This window comes from Anticarsia gemmatalis, chromosome 27 (genome assembly GCF_050436995.1).
Source record: "Anticarsia gemmatalis isolate Benzon Research Colony breed Stoneville strain chromosome 27, ilAntGemm2 primary, whole genome shotgun sequence".
NCBI classification, from domain to species: Eukaryota; Metazoa; Arthropoda; class Insecta; order Lepidoptera; family Erebidae; genus Anticarsia; species Anticarsia gemmatalis.
The window spans coordinates 363,591-376,714 of NC_134771.1; the positions used below are offsets into that span (position 1 = coordinate 363,591).

At 36.7% G+C, this 13,124-nt stretch overlaps 1 protein-coding gene across 1 annotated transcript; it reads right to left on the reverse strand.

The window, feature by feature from the left end:
- Nucleotides 1-259: 259 nt before the first annotated feature.
- Nucleotides 260-13,120, reverse strand: mri (BTB/POZ domain-containing protein mrityu). The gene is made up of 4 exons (XM_076132176.1): nt 12,597-13,120; nt 5,092-5,288; nt 4,326-4,579; nt 260-3,598 (listed from the first exon to the last, which is right to left on the reverse strand). Exons 1-4 carry the CDS (start codon nt 12,955-12,957, stop codon nt 3,265-3,267), a joined length of 1,146 nt encoding a protein of 381 aa, XP_075988291.1. The 5' UTR covers nt 12,958-13,120; the 3' UTR covers nt 260-3,264.
- Between the last annotated feature and the right edge of the window lie 4 nt (nt 13,121-13,124).

Sequence of the window (13,124 nt, forward strand, 5' to 3'; positions counted from 1 at the left end):
CGGACACAAAGAACATCCAGACCCGAAACAATGGTTCGTACAAATATTTGTTCCGTATGGAAATCGAACCCACAACCTCCTGACGCAATGATAGCTCTTTTGTCTTAAGTGTAAAGCAGAGAACTAGTATGCATATTGTAGAGAAAATACCAGTATTTTTAATTACAACACGAGTCATAAAGGTTTATGTTAATAATTTTAAAGTGAAGAAAAGTTTAAAATACAATCAGTTCACGAGTAAATAAAACATCAATTATTTAGATATGTTTAATTTAAATACAAAATCTAACATATATGTTTGGTACAAATTATGTCTAAGTAATTTATATAAAAAATCTAATTCATAGGCTTACGAATAGTTATCAATTCGTGAACAATAGCATTGTAGGCAGAATGAACGACAGTTCGATTCTGGGTTGAACACAGTACTACACGTATATGAGAATCAGTCACATGGAATAACTAGCTAGAAATGTCGAACTAAAAAAATTACAGGCAGCAGCGAATTGTAATAGCCAGTTTCAGCACTTATGAATAAGTATCGATTACTTTTTCAGGTGACTTTTTACAGCTGTTTGTTAGTTCATACATTTGCTGTCACTTTTATCTATGAGATATGCTATCAGGCGCTTATACTAAAGTCCTGAAACTTGTCATAAACTAAAAACATGTAATAAAAACTTTAAAGTATTTATTTTATAATTACATAAATTTAAAGTTAGTAATGCAAGATTTCGAATGCCAATGCCTGGTTTCTGAAGCACATTTAGCGGTAGTTTATCTATTCAAACTGTTTTTTTTTTAATGAGTTTAAACGCTAATGAATAGATAAACTACCGCTAAATGTATCTCAGAAACCGGGGGATAGTTGACTAAGGCCCGTACGAACCACCATTTTGGAAGATGTATACAGTAACTGTTTCTCATAGACGCGTTTATAAGCATATTTATACATAGTTGGAGGGGTAATAGAAATATTTGGGATGTTTCATCAATTCCTTTAACTTATTCATGCCTTTGCAGTCTGGGGAATAATATCATGTTATAAGCCAGATAACTGGGCTTTGAAGGTCCGATAGACAGTCGCTTCATATTATAATCCTTTCCAGTCTTACCGAGAGGTATCGTGTTATAAGATAACCCAGGTAAACTGTGTTGTGGAGGTCAGATAGACAGTCGCTCCATGTAAAACACTGGTATTCAGCTGCATCCTGTGAGACTGGAAGCCGACTCCAACATAGTTGGAAGAAAGGCTAAACTGATATTTTAGCTCAATATAACAGCCATAGATGGGCAAATACAAAGATAGATATTTTGATAGAATTACAAATAATTTGTCCCATACAATTATTTAGCCTGAACTATTATAAAACAAACAATTTGTAATAAAAATTGATGAAACACCCTAAACAAACATTTTCAATATTCTAGTGAACTAGAAAGCTTAATAATTCAAACCAGTCTAATGTAATTACACTGCCGAGCAAATTATCAGCCCACATCGTCTAAGGAATGTTTAGTTTCGTTTTCATTTACAATTTTAAAGCACGCGACCAATAATTTTGCTCGGCACTGTATCTCTTTGAAAAGATGTAATTTTATTTTTCAAAATCATTTATTGAAAGATTTACGTAATTTTAAAGTAATTTTATTATTTACTAAAATTACGTAAATCTTTTTTCAAAGTAAAAATCATTGAATAAAAACAATATACGAAATAAAAATTGTCTCCTAAAAAAGTTGGTAGTACGTGTAATATGAATGCTTCGAGAAAAGGATGTTACGGCCGTGCCGCTTTTTTTTTGCTCGACTTGCGGGGGCACTTCCGTGCCCCCAGATTACACTGTCGTGAAAGAAAATTGACCCAACAATTTTTTTTTACAAATTCGTGTCAAAATTGTACACGATTTTTTTTACATAATTTTTATAACATCACGCCTGTTATATATTAAAGGGGGTAAGTACAATAAGCAGAGGTGTTGTATACACACATATTTAGTTAAATTTAAATACCTCATGACAAAGTGAGATTTTGATAAAATTTTACTAGCCCAGGAGTTGAACCCGGATTCATTACATCCCTTTTCACTACACCATTCAATAAGTAGATCAACAACATTTGAGTCAGCCGAAAGTGATTCTTTCTTTTGACCAAATTGAGAATAGAACCCCATACACAGTCGTATTAACCACAAAACCATCGAGCTTTCCAAAACACTTATATACCCGACACGAGACTCAAACCCGTAACAATCTTAATATACCTTTACAAAAATACCCTCATTTTTCGAAATATTACACATTTTCTCTCACGACAATGTCCAAAATTTGTATGTATGTATGTATGTTTATAATAAGTACAAAAGTCTTTCTGGCACTCCTTAATCATTTCACACCACAGGGTTTATTTACCCCAAAAACACTCACTTCGAAAAACCGCTTTTTTATGTTAAAATTTAAGATTTTTTTACAATATGGTTAACATGGTCACCTCGCCGCAATAACCGTAGCGCCGCGTGTGGTTCCAATACCACCCGGGACTAATATTTGTGTGATGAGCACGAGTATTTGTTCTGAGCTTGTTAATTCTATATAAGTATGTATTTACAAGTATATAAGTATGTTTATCAGTTATCTGGTTACAGTACAAGCTCTGCTTAGTTTGGAATCAAATGACCGTGTGTGAGTTGTCCAAAAATATTCATAAATATTTTATACACATTTTAATGTGACACGGTTTAAACTTCAAATCGTTGCTATGGAGAATTTTTCATTGGAAAAAATACTCAATAACATTATAACTCAATTCACCAAAAAGGAATGAAACTCACTTTTACTGACTGACAACTTTTGCAAATGTCAAAAAGACGATTATTCCTCTCGTCTCATTACAAACGTGCGAACTACAGTTTGAAACCCCTAAATTGAAGAATGAAAACGCTTAGGTACAGCCAATTGCGCCCACAGGTCGGCAAACGATCTGTGGGTTAAGTTAAGCAACCTTAGCGCGGACATTAAATAGATGGGTGACCGTTCATATTTAAACTAAGCATCTCCGTGCTTTCGTGCATGTAAAATGTCCCGGTTGTTGTCAATTAAAATAACAGTCGTTAAGCCACGTTAAAGGCCTTTCGAGCTAGAACAATACAAACACTAGGCTGACCACGAACCATACGATAAACCACTTAAATTTCAACCGTCTTACAGCCAACAAAACAACGCCATTAATAACCTTCCGACCGCTCGATTCGAGCGGCGTGGATATCACTGACCCTCCTCGACCTCCGGCTCGGGAGGGACCTCCGGAACCTCTTCATCCCTCACCCTATTAGCATCCAACTCTATCACAGGATCCGCAGTCGCCTCTGCTAAATTCGTGACAGATTTTGACTTAAAACATTGGAAATCAACATGGCGGCTCTTTGCTTCTTCTTTTTCCCATGACATGTGAATAAAAGGTCGTTGTACGTAGTTGTATATGACCTCTGCGCGACCTCCAGGACGTTTGCGGACCTTTTCCTTGTATGTGGGGTATCCCTCCACCCCTAGTCTGATTTTCTTCAGGCCACGTTCTTTCATCACTTGTTTTGCTACGTCTCTGTAAAATAAAAGAATATTGGTTGGTTATTTTGGTCAGGAAAGTGGGTGAAGTGAAACGTTTTGGGCAAGTTTGTTTGTTGTGTTTAGTAGTTAAAACATGACGCTTGTTATATTTGAAGTTGTAGGCAGAGTAATGTAGATTGACTTGAATGAAATACACCAAGTCCCACGTAATAAGGGGCCTACTATTTTTTTATAATAATATTAGAAAAAGACTAAAAGCCCGGCCCACACAGACAGTTCTCTGAATCAATTTAGTCCGTGCTTCGGAGGGTACGTAAAAAGTCGGTCCCGGTTGTTGTCACGTAAGATAACAGTCGCTAATCCATGTCATAGGCCTTCGGGTGACTTGAACAACTTAGACACTAGGTTGACTACTAACCATACGATAAGAAGGCAATATACTGCTTCAGGAACAACTGGAACTAACTGCAGGCTCCCTTGTTTAAAATATACGAGTGTTGCACAAGCACTAGCTTTCGCCCGCGACTTCGTCCGCATGTTTTGTGAGTTGGGACAACATTTTCATACAAACTTTCATCCCCTATTTTATCCCTTTGGAGGTAGAATTGATCAAAATCGTTTCTTAGCGGATGCTTGCATCATAACATCTACCTGCATGCCAAATTTCAGCTCAATCCGTCCAGTGGTTTGTGCTGTGCGTTGATAGATCAATATGTCAGTCAGTCACATTTGAATTATATATATTTTGATGTAAAACTGACCTGTTCTCAATATACTTGAAGAACCTGTACAGCGGCGTGGACAGCACGGTCTGGGAGTACTCGTCCCCCATCTGTGGAGGGTACTGCTCGTCCCAGTCCACCGAGTCGTCGTCCAGCAGCACTACCACGTGGCACTCGCGGTCTCCTCGCTCCGCTGACTCCACCATGAGGGGCAGGATCAGCCGCTCCAGGAACGACTCGAACTGGCGGCGCGCTCCCTCGTTTGATAGCTCGTGGAGTAGCCCGCGGAGGTTCTGAGGAGAAAATATTGTGGTAAAAAATGAAGAAATATGGTTTTATTATTATGGTACAGCAAGGGTTTTAAAATGACAGATGTTAGGCCAAGGCACCAGGAGAGACTGTCCTATATTTAACTCATTATTGTGCCACTGCTGGGCAAAGGTCTCCTTGCAGAGTGAGAGGTTGGGGACTTTGCATTCCCTCAAGAATTGTGTTAAAGAACTCTCAGACATGCGATGTATGCATGGTTTTATAACGATGTTTTACTTCACCGTTATAACAGGAGGTCATTATTTCTAATACACACATAACTTTAAAAAGTCATTTGTGCTGTTTCAGGTATAAACCATAAAAAATTTGTGTGATGGGTATTGAATAAAAACACTCAACTACTTTGGAAAATAAGCTCATTAAGGACAAAAAATCCACACTTTACCTATATTTTCTAGACATATCAGCACTAGCAGAACTTAAACCACAAATAAACTATCAGTTTATCACTAATAAATTCTTGTAATATCCTCACCTGACACCTAACAGTATTCGCATCAAACGGCACCAGCAGATAGTCGCAAGCCTCGCGCAGCTCCTGCACGGAGACAGTGGGCGGGCACCTGATGCTGCCCAGCCGGTAGTACTCCAAGATGGCGCGGAACACCGTCGCTGATATACCTTCAGCTACCTCGTATTCACCGCGCTCGTTTGGGTGCGTGAATTCTAGACCTGGAAAGATATTTTATTTTTACAAGCTGAGTCGCGCAACTTCGCTTGCGTCACATAAGAGAGAATGCGTCAAAGTTTCCCCCGTTTTTGTAACATTTTTTACTGGTACTCTGCTCCTATTGGTCGTAGCGTGATGATATAGCCTATAACCTTCCTCGATAAATGGGCTATCTAACACTGAAATATTTTTCCAAATCGGACCAGTAGTTCCCGAGATTAGCGCGTTCAAACAAACAAACTCTTCAGCTTTATAATATTAGTATAGATTAACAGATATTGACAGGAGCATTTTTCAAACCCAAAAATCAATATATAAAACTCTTATGTTACTGCCTGACTGACTGACTGATAGACAACGCACAGCCAAAACTACTGAGCGTAGAAAGTTTAGGTATGTAGATTTCTTAAGAAGTGTAGAAGAGCACTAAGAGAGGATTTCTGGGAAATTTTCCACCGAAGGAAGTAAATTCCACGCGGGCAAAGCTGCGAGCGGAATGCTGGTATTAATATAAACCATAATCTTAAACAACGACTTCTAACTATTATCTAAGAAAGTAAAAAATAGCAGATTGTTGTTGGGTCGTAGCAATAAAATTGTTTCTTTCGAGTAAAATGCAAAGTAAGAATTTCGTAATTAATAGAATACATTAAAGAACTAAACCAATAAGAAATACACTCCTATCCACAACTACTACCTACCTACTTTATCACACATCACTCCATTAAAGAAAATCAAAAACACGCTCTCTAAATTCATTGCATTCTCTCGACAGACGTACTTTACAAAGGACATCTTACATACAGTGGGTCGAGTGTCGACCTGTCTGGCTTAAGTCAACGGCCGACTTACACCGGCTGCAATGACCTCGCACGAGTTAAATGTTTATAGAAATTATATGTGTCTAGGGAATTAATGTAGCAGGGAAAGTTTGTAAGGATCGTAGCAAGTGGTGATCTTTGGTGTCAACCTACCCCTACAGAAAAAAGGACAGATTTTATGTATGTTTGTATGCGTGTGCCTTAGAATTTAACACTGCAATTTATTTTTTATGATTCTTATAGAAATACATCTAACTACTGATCATGAGGACCGAATTTCAGGTCGGACAAAGTTCTATTACTTAGCCTTGTTTAGTTTAGTAACGTGAACGGTATAGCAATAGGCTCGCCCTCTATTACATGAGACTAACACAGTTAGTATATAGTTAATATTACTGTGTTTTTAACAGTACATAGTAAATCATCAACATAAAAATGTGATAATTATACCGAGATTAAAGAGCAAGCCGTGAGTTTCTTGCATTTTCTTCTCACGAGCAACCAGCTTTCCCGAAACGGACAAAAATACAATATATCACAGTCAAATACCTTGTACGAAGTTTACGAAATAAAGGATATTTTGATTTTGAATTCATAGCGAAACGTGGGTGAATTTCATATGTCTTGAAAGTTAATTTCAAAGCAAAATATCACAATATTAGCACCACGAAACAAAAATGCTTATATCATTAATGTAAAAGTTACGTATTTTTAAATATATTTCTAAAACAACGCGTCAAAGATGCATTAAATTGAGTTTGTTACCCTCTTCCAGGGCTACTGGGAGATTCAGTAATTGTAAAAATCATTTGATCTAAATCTATAAATGATTTTGATTTTTAAAACAAACTTTCTAATTAAACAATAATTACTTAATCGGCTCACTCCGTAGACAGTTTCGAGATATTGACATAAGTTAAAGTAACAAAAATATACAGACGAATTGAGAACCTTATTTTTCTTAAAGTAGACTTCTGAACATACTTATTTGAAACCCGGGCAAAGCCAGGGCGCTAACCTCAAAGGTTCAGACACACCCTTTAACTTACACAACTATGACGCAACACGTCTGGATGCACTAGAGGTCTTTCTAGTCTAGACTGAAACCTGGAGTTCATCCCTCAGGTCAGCACCGCGGGCAACGGCCTAGGGCGTCTGGGGCAACACCGCTAAATTAGAGGTCTGACTACAATTTTATATGACTTTGATGTTGCAGTTTTCTGAAAATTCATATTTTGTTTGCTTTTGCGAATGAAATAGTCTGCGTGGAAAGTATCTGCTGTTAAGACCATCCTACGTTATACATAGAGAAATCATAACTTTTAAACTCTCGCGTTGCATGTTTAATGTGTAATAGGATACGGGAATTAACGCGAACACGCATTTTACCTTAAAATGCCTAACGTTTCGGCGCAAGTTGCACTCGACGTGATCGCAGGCTGACAGCGTTTTATGGTAAAATACGTGTTCGCGTTTATTCCCGTATCCTATTATATATTAAACATAGTGAAATGTTCTAGAAAGACATACGCAGCTTATTTCGGTGATGATCTACAAAAAAGTGAGTGCTGCTGACTAGCTGAGCTGACTTATAACGTAATAGCTGACCAGCGCAAATTTTCCTCGTTTTAATATTTTTCGTTGCTACCCACTCCTAATGGCCGCAGCGTGATGTTATATAGCCTAAAGCCTTCCTCGATAAATGGTCTATTCAACACAAAAAGAATTGACAGCTTCAAACAAACAAACAAACTCTTCAACTTAATAATATTAGTAAGTATACATAAAACGTCGATACTCAATTTTTATTTGTTTTCCATTGTAATATATTAAACCTATTATATCACTTTACATCCTAAAAAGCCCAACAAACATTAACTTTCACTCATACCTATATACTGACCAGCTGCTATCAAATCGTCATCATCACGACACCGCCACGTCTGTCCACGTGCGAGAGTAAAGATCATCTACGTATGTGAACACTATTTATAGCATGTCTTATCTTATCAACACGTGTGATAAGACTGACCGGAACATCCCGGCTAAGGTTTAAGATGATATAAATTATTGCAGCAAAAGAACCCGAGGCAAGACATCAATGACCTTTCGAAATTATTTGTGTATTAGAGAGGTTACACTGGCTGCAATAATTTATATAAAAAAAAATAACCCATTAATGTCCCACTGCTGGGCAAGGGTCGCCTCCCGTAATGAGAAAGGGGTTAGGCCATGAGTCCACCACTATAGCCAGGATGGGTACTTTGCATACTTAAGAACTGTTCTAAAGAACTCTTAGGCATGCAAGGTTGCATCACAAATCACACTGTTTTCCTTCACCTTTGGAACAAGTGATAAAGGATTTCTAGTATACACATAACTTGGAAAAGTCATTGGTGTGTTGCCTGGAGTTCGAACCTGCGACCACTTGCGTAGGAGGTACTAACTTTTACTTTTCAGCTATTTGTTACAATTTTCAATTATTACCTAGAGTATTGCTCGTTTCAGAAACCTGTCTAACTTTACGCGAATAAGCCCTTATTAAAAAGCCGAAATATAACAGCTTTTCGGGCAAAAAGGCGAACTAAATAGCTTTAAAAGCCCGTTGAAATATGGAGAAAACAATTACAAATTGTTTATTTGTCATTGAAATAGTGTACGTGCGTAAATGCATGTGCCACACACGGCCGGTGCATGCACAATACAATATAGTATTATTTGTATGTCCCAATAACTATGAATAATCATATCTTAGTAATATTATATTGACGTTAATATTGTTCGTTTGTTTTGGTCCTTTTTTATCAAGCACAAAATATAACTACTGCAGGGGCTTGTTTAGTGTATTTTTAGATACTTATACAGGCAATGGACAAAAAAAAAACGCCCTCCTGGCCGATATTTGGCTACGGCGGCCAGTATCATAGAAACTAGACGACGCGGCGACGGCGCTAGACTACATATGTTCATAGTGTGCATAATAGAGGCGCTCACCGGTCGGTAAACGATCTGTGGGTTAAGCAACCCTTGGCGCGGTCACTCTATAGATGGGTGACCGCATAGTGGTATTTGAACTGGGCGTCTCCGTGCTTCGGAGGGCACGTAAAAAGTCGGTCCCGGCTGTTGTCTGCTAAGATAACAGTCGTTAAGGCCTTCGCGCGGCTTGAACAACTTTGACACTAGGTTGACCACTAACCATATGATAAGAAGAAGAAGTGTGCATAATACACAGGTACACTCTCTATTCTATCACTCTCATATCCCGGTGGGACAGATAACCGACACGACCGGTAAGAGGTCAGCCGCAGGACAGCTTTACATGCTTTACGAAGCATGGAAGTCCACAACCTCAACTTTCTATCTCCAAGCAATTTACTAAACATTTCTTGGCATAAAAAAAGAAGAAGTGTGCATAATACACAGGTACACTCTCTATTCTATCACTCTCATATCCCGGTGGGACAGATAACCGACACGACCGGTAAGAGGTCAGCCGCAGGACAGCTTTACATGCTTTACGAAGCATGGAAGTCTACAACCTCAACTTTCTAACTCCAAGCAATTTACTAAACATTTCTTGGCATAAAAACTATAACATTTATTTGCCGTGACCGCAGATTTACTTCATAACTAATGGTAAATTAACAAAGCATTTCGTGACATAAAAACTCAGAGATATATTTTTTGGATTGACTGGATTTTAACTGGTGGGGCAGTCGCATACACACTTAAAAAATCAGTAATATTTTTTTGCCCCCACCAAGGATTTGAACCGAAGACCTCTACACGGCAATCTGACTACCGACCGCGCCAATTAGGCAGTCAATTACCATCTTAAACAAACTATGTCAGACAGTGTAAACAAACATATTTGCAAACAACATGAATCATTAGTCATTACTCACTGATGATGGTGAAATTAAGGAGAAATTCTATGGCATAGGTGTATCACTATGGTGTGAGGGTATTTCACAGAATACTGTATTTATAGTTTACTAATGGTATTAACTTCTGTGAAAGAGAGTGGAGTCACCCTTAATAGAAGTAAATTGCATTAACTAAAAGTAAAATGGATATGATTAGTCATTTATAATCAGGGAACATATAGGATTTTAAGACTATTATTTTGTCCTTTTATAATCTTTGTCTAAGAATAAAGTTCAGTACTATTAAGTTGCTAAGCCACCACAAATGCTTTTTGTGTCTCAGGTTTGATTCTTACATGGGACAGTTATTTGTCTGAACCACAGTCCTATGGATGAGTTTTTCATGTCTATTGCAAAGAACAACATTATTAGATTAAGTTAACAATTAATCAAATTAAAATCCTCTGAGAATTTACACAAACACTTTACCTAATATCCTTTAAAAAATAGGAAATTAATTCTTTTTTATGGTTTACTTATTATTAAAATAATTTAGTTAGCAAGTACCATAATTTTATCCATTAAAAGATTTTTTCTAGCTCAGGCCAGGCATATTCCAGCCAGTGTAAGTCTTCTTTATTTTTCATATTTTAGTATCACACTCATGTCAAACATGATGGAGTATAAATAACTCCCATATAAAATAATTTAAGTGCTACTAACATTCAACACAAATAATTTGATTAGTAGTTAATTTTGTGCTAATGTTGTACTAAATATAGACATGTTGTATTTGCTTTAGTTATAATTGCTAATTATCATCTTTAATAAGACTGGCATATTTAAGTTTAGATCATCACTATCACTACATCCATAATATCATGCTTGTTATACCTGAAGATGCAGGCAAATGTATACAACTCCCGCATAAAGAGTTGCTCTTGTGTCGCAGACAATTTTACAAAAATACAAACAACGGACACAAAGTACAATCGGACCCGAAACAATTATTTGTGGATCGCACAAATAGTTGCTCCATGTGGCAATCGAAACCACAACCTCCAGAAGCAATGATAGTGGAGTGGTGACCAAAATCATAGCATCACAGAGGTAGTTATTAATGTGTTTCACATTAAATCCCATGAAATAGAGGGTGAACCTTTTGTCATATAGCAGTCATATTACCAAACTAGCTGACCCATGCAAGTTCACTTGCGTCCAATAAAAGAGAATCGGTGAAATTTTTCCCCGTTTTTATAACATTAATTACTGGTACTCTGCTCCTTTTGGTCGTAGCGTGATGATATATAGTGTTTGTCCTTTCTCGGGTATCAAAATATCTCCTTACCAAATTTCATGCTAATTGGTTCAGTAGTTTAGGCGTGATTGAGTAGCAGACAGACAGACAGACAGAGTTACTTTCGCATTTATAATATTAGTATGGATTTAGAACTACTATAGATAATAATCAATGTGGTGTTTACAGATATATTCACTGAAGGAAATTCCCAAAACATACTGAGGAGAGCAATAATATTGAGTGAATGACCTGACACAAGGTTTGCCCTTGCATCTTTCAGACACTATCCTGCTAATATTATAAATGCTAATGTTTGAGAGGGTGGATAGAAGTATGTTTGTAATTCCTTAACAAAGAAACTACTATACTAGATAGTTTATAATCTAGATTAACACATAGGATTCTTTTTACCACAGGAAATGTTTTCAATTGTACAAAGTTGCACCAATGTAGTAAGTGTTATATTTTACTTTAAAATTGATATTTTCTATAAAAAATTGCTTTTCTAAGCATTCATAAATACTATGAGATCTTTAAAATTCTTATCTATTACATATTCTAATATTATTATGCGTATTTTACCTTATTTATTAACATGGAATATATAATTTAAATTTCAATATCAATGCTCTTTGTCTAATAACTACAGCTTTTAAATATTTTTTTTAATAATATAGATAATTATACTCCTGTCTATAACATGAAATATGTGCAGCTTAAGAAATAGTGCTATAATCAAATTCATCTTTGTACTAATTATTCAGTAATTACATTCAGTGTTGCAATAATGTGCATTTTTACAACATCATTATAAAGTTAACTGCTCAACACATACATTAATAAGTTTTAAAAAGTAGTGTTTTGAGTTTTGAAAAGTTAAAAAAGTTTAAATTTTTTTTGAAGTTTAGTTAAACTTATAGGTTGATTTAGCTATAATTTAGTTTCAAAGACATTAATTTTATTTTATCTCTATAACAAAAGTCTGCAAAACTATGTCATAGTTATTATAACTGGAACTAATATAGTTAAATTTAGATAATTGTTATTCATGTGTTTCAATGGTATTAGAAATATCTAGAAAGTAATCAGGCCTTTTTAAAATGTTGACAAAGAAAGATATCATTTCATAATATTACTCAAAATTATTTATCTATAATCTACTTTAGTGAAACTGGAACACAACCTATACTGTAGACAACAAATTCTTAAAAGTTGAAAGTGAAATTACACTTAAATACTTATTACTCATAATTCATAAAGCTTGCAATAATCACAGACCTGTTTTATTAAACTTCTAGGAAATTTAAAAAAAAAAACACTCACCAGAACTGAACATTCTGCCTAGCATAGTGTTGGGATGTGCAGTAAACTGTGCTGGGTCGACCACAAAGCGCGTGTTGTCCACCACTAGCGTTATACGGTCTTCACAAAGCTGAAGCTGACCCTTCTGGCCATTCCGAGGAGCATCCTGAGCCGTGGAAGTCGAAGGCGTCGGAGTATTCCCACTTAAATTCTTCGGTGGCATGTTTGGACGTGTTCTAATATTCGGACCCGTACGTTTCGACAACCGCTTGCGACGCTCTTCGTCTCTAATGTATTCCTCTGTATCGCTGCTGCTGTCCGGGTAGCAGAACTGTCGTCTTTCTGACATGGCCTCAGGCCCATTCGTCTGAGAGTCTGACATAGGCGCGCGCTCGTCCCCGCGAGCCCTCACATCACGGTCGACGCTCTTTTGTCCCCCCGACGGCGAGCCGTTACTAGAGGCCGTTTTTAATGTTATGAAAATGTAAAGAAAGGATTTTTACAAAAATGTCAACGTAACGACGTCAACTGTGACAGCTTCTGGAATGT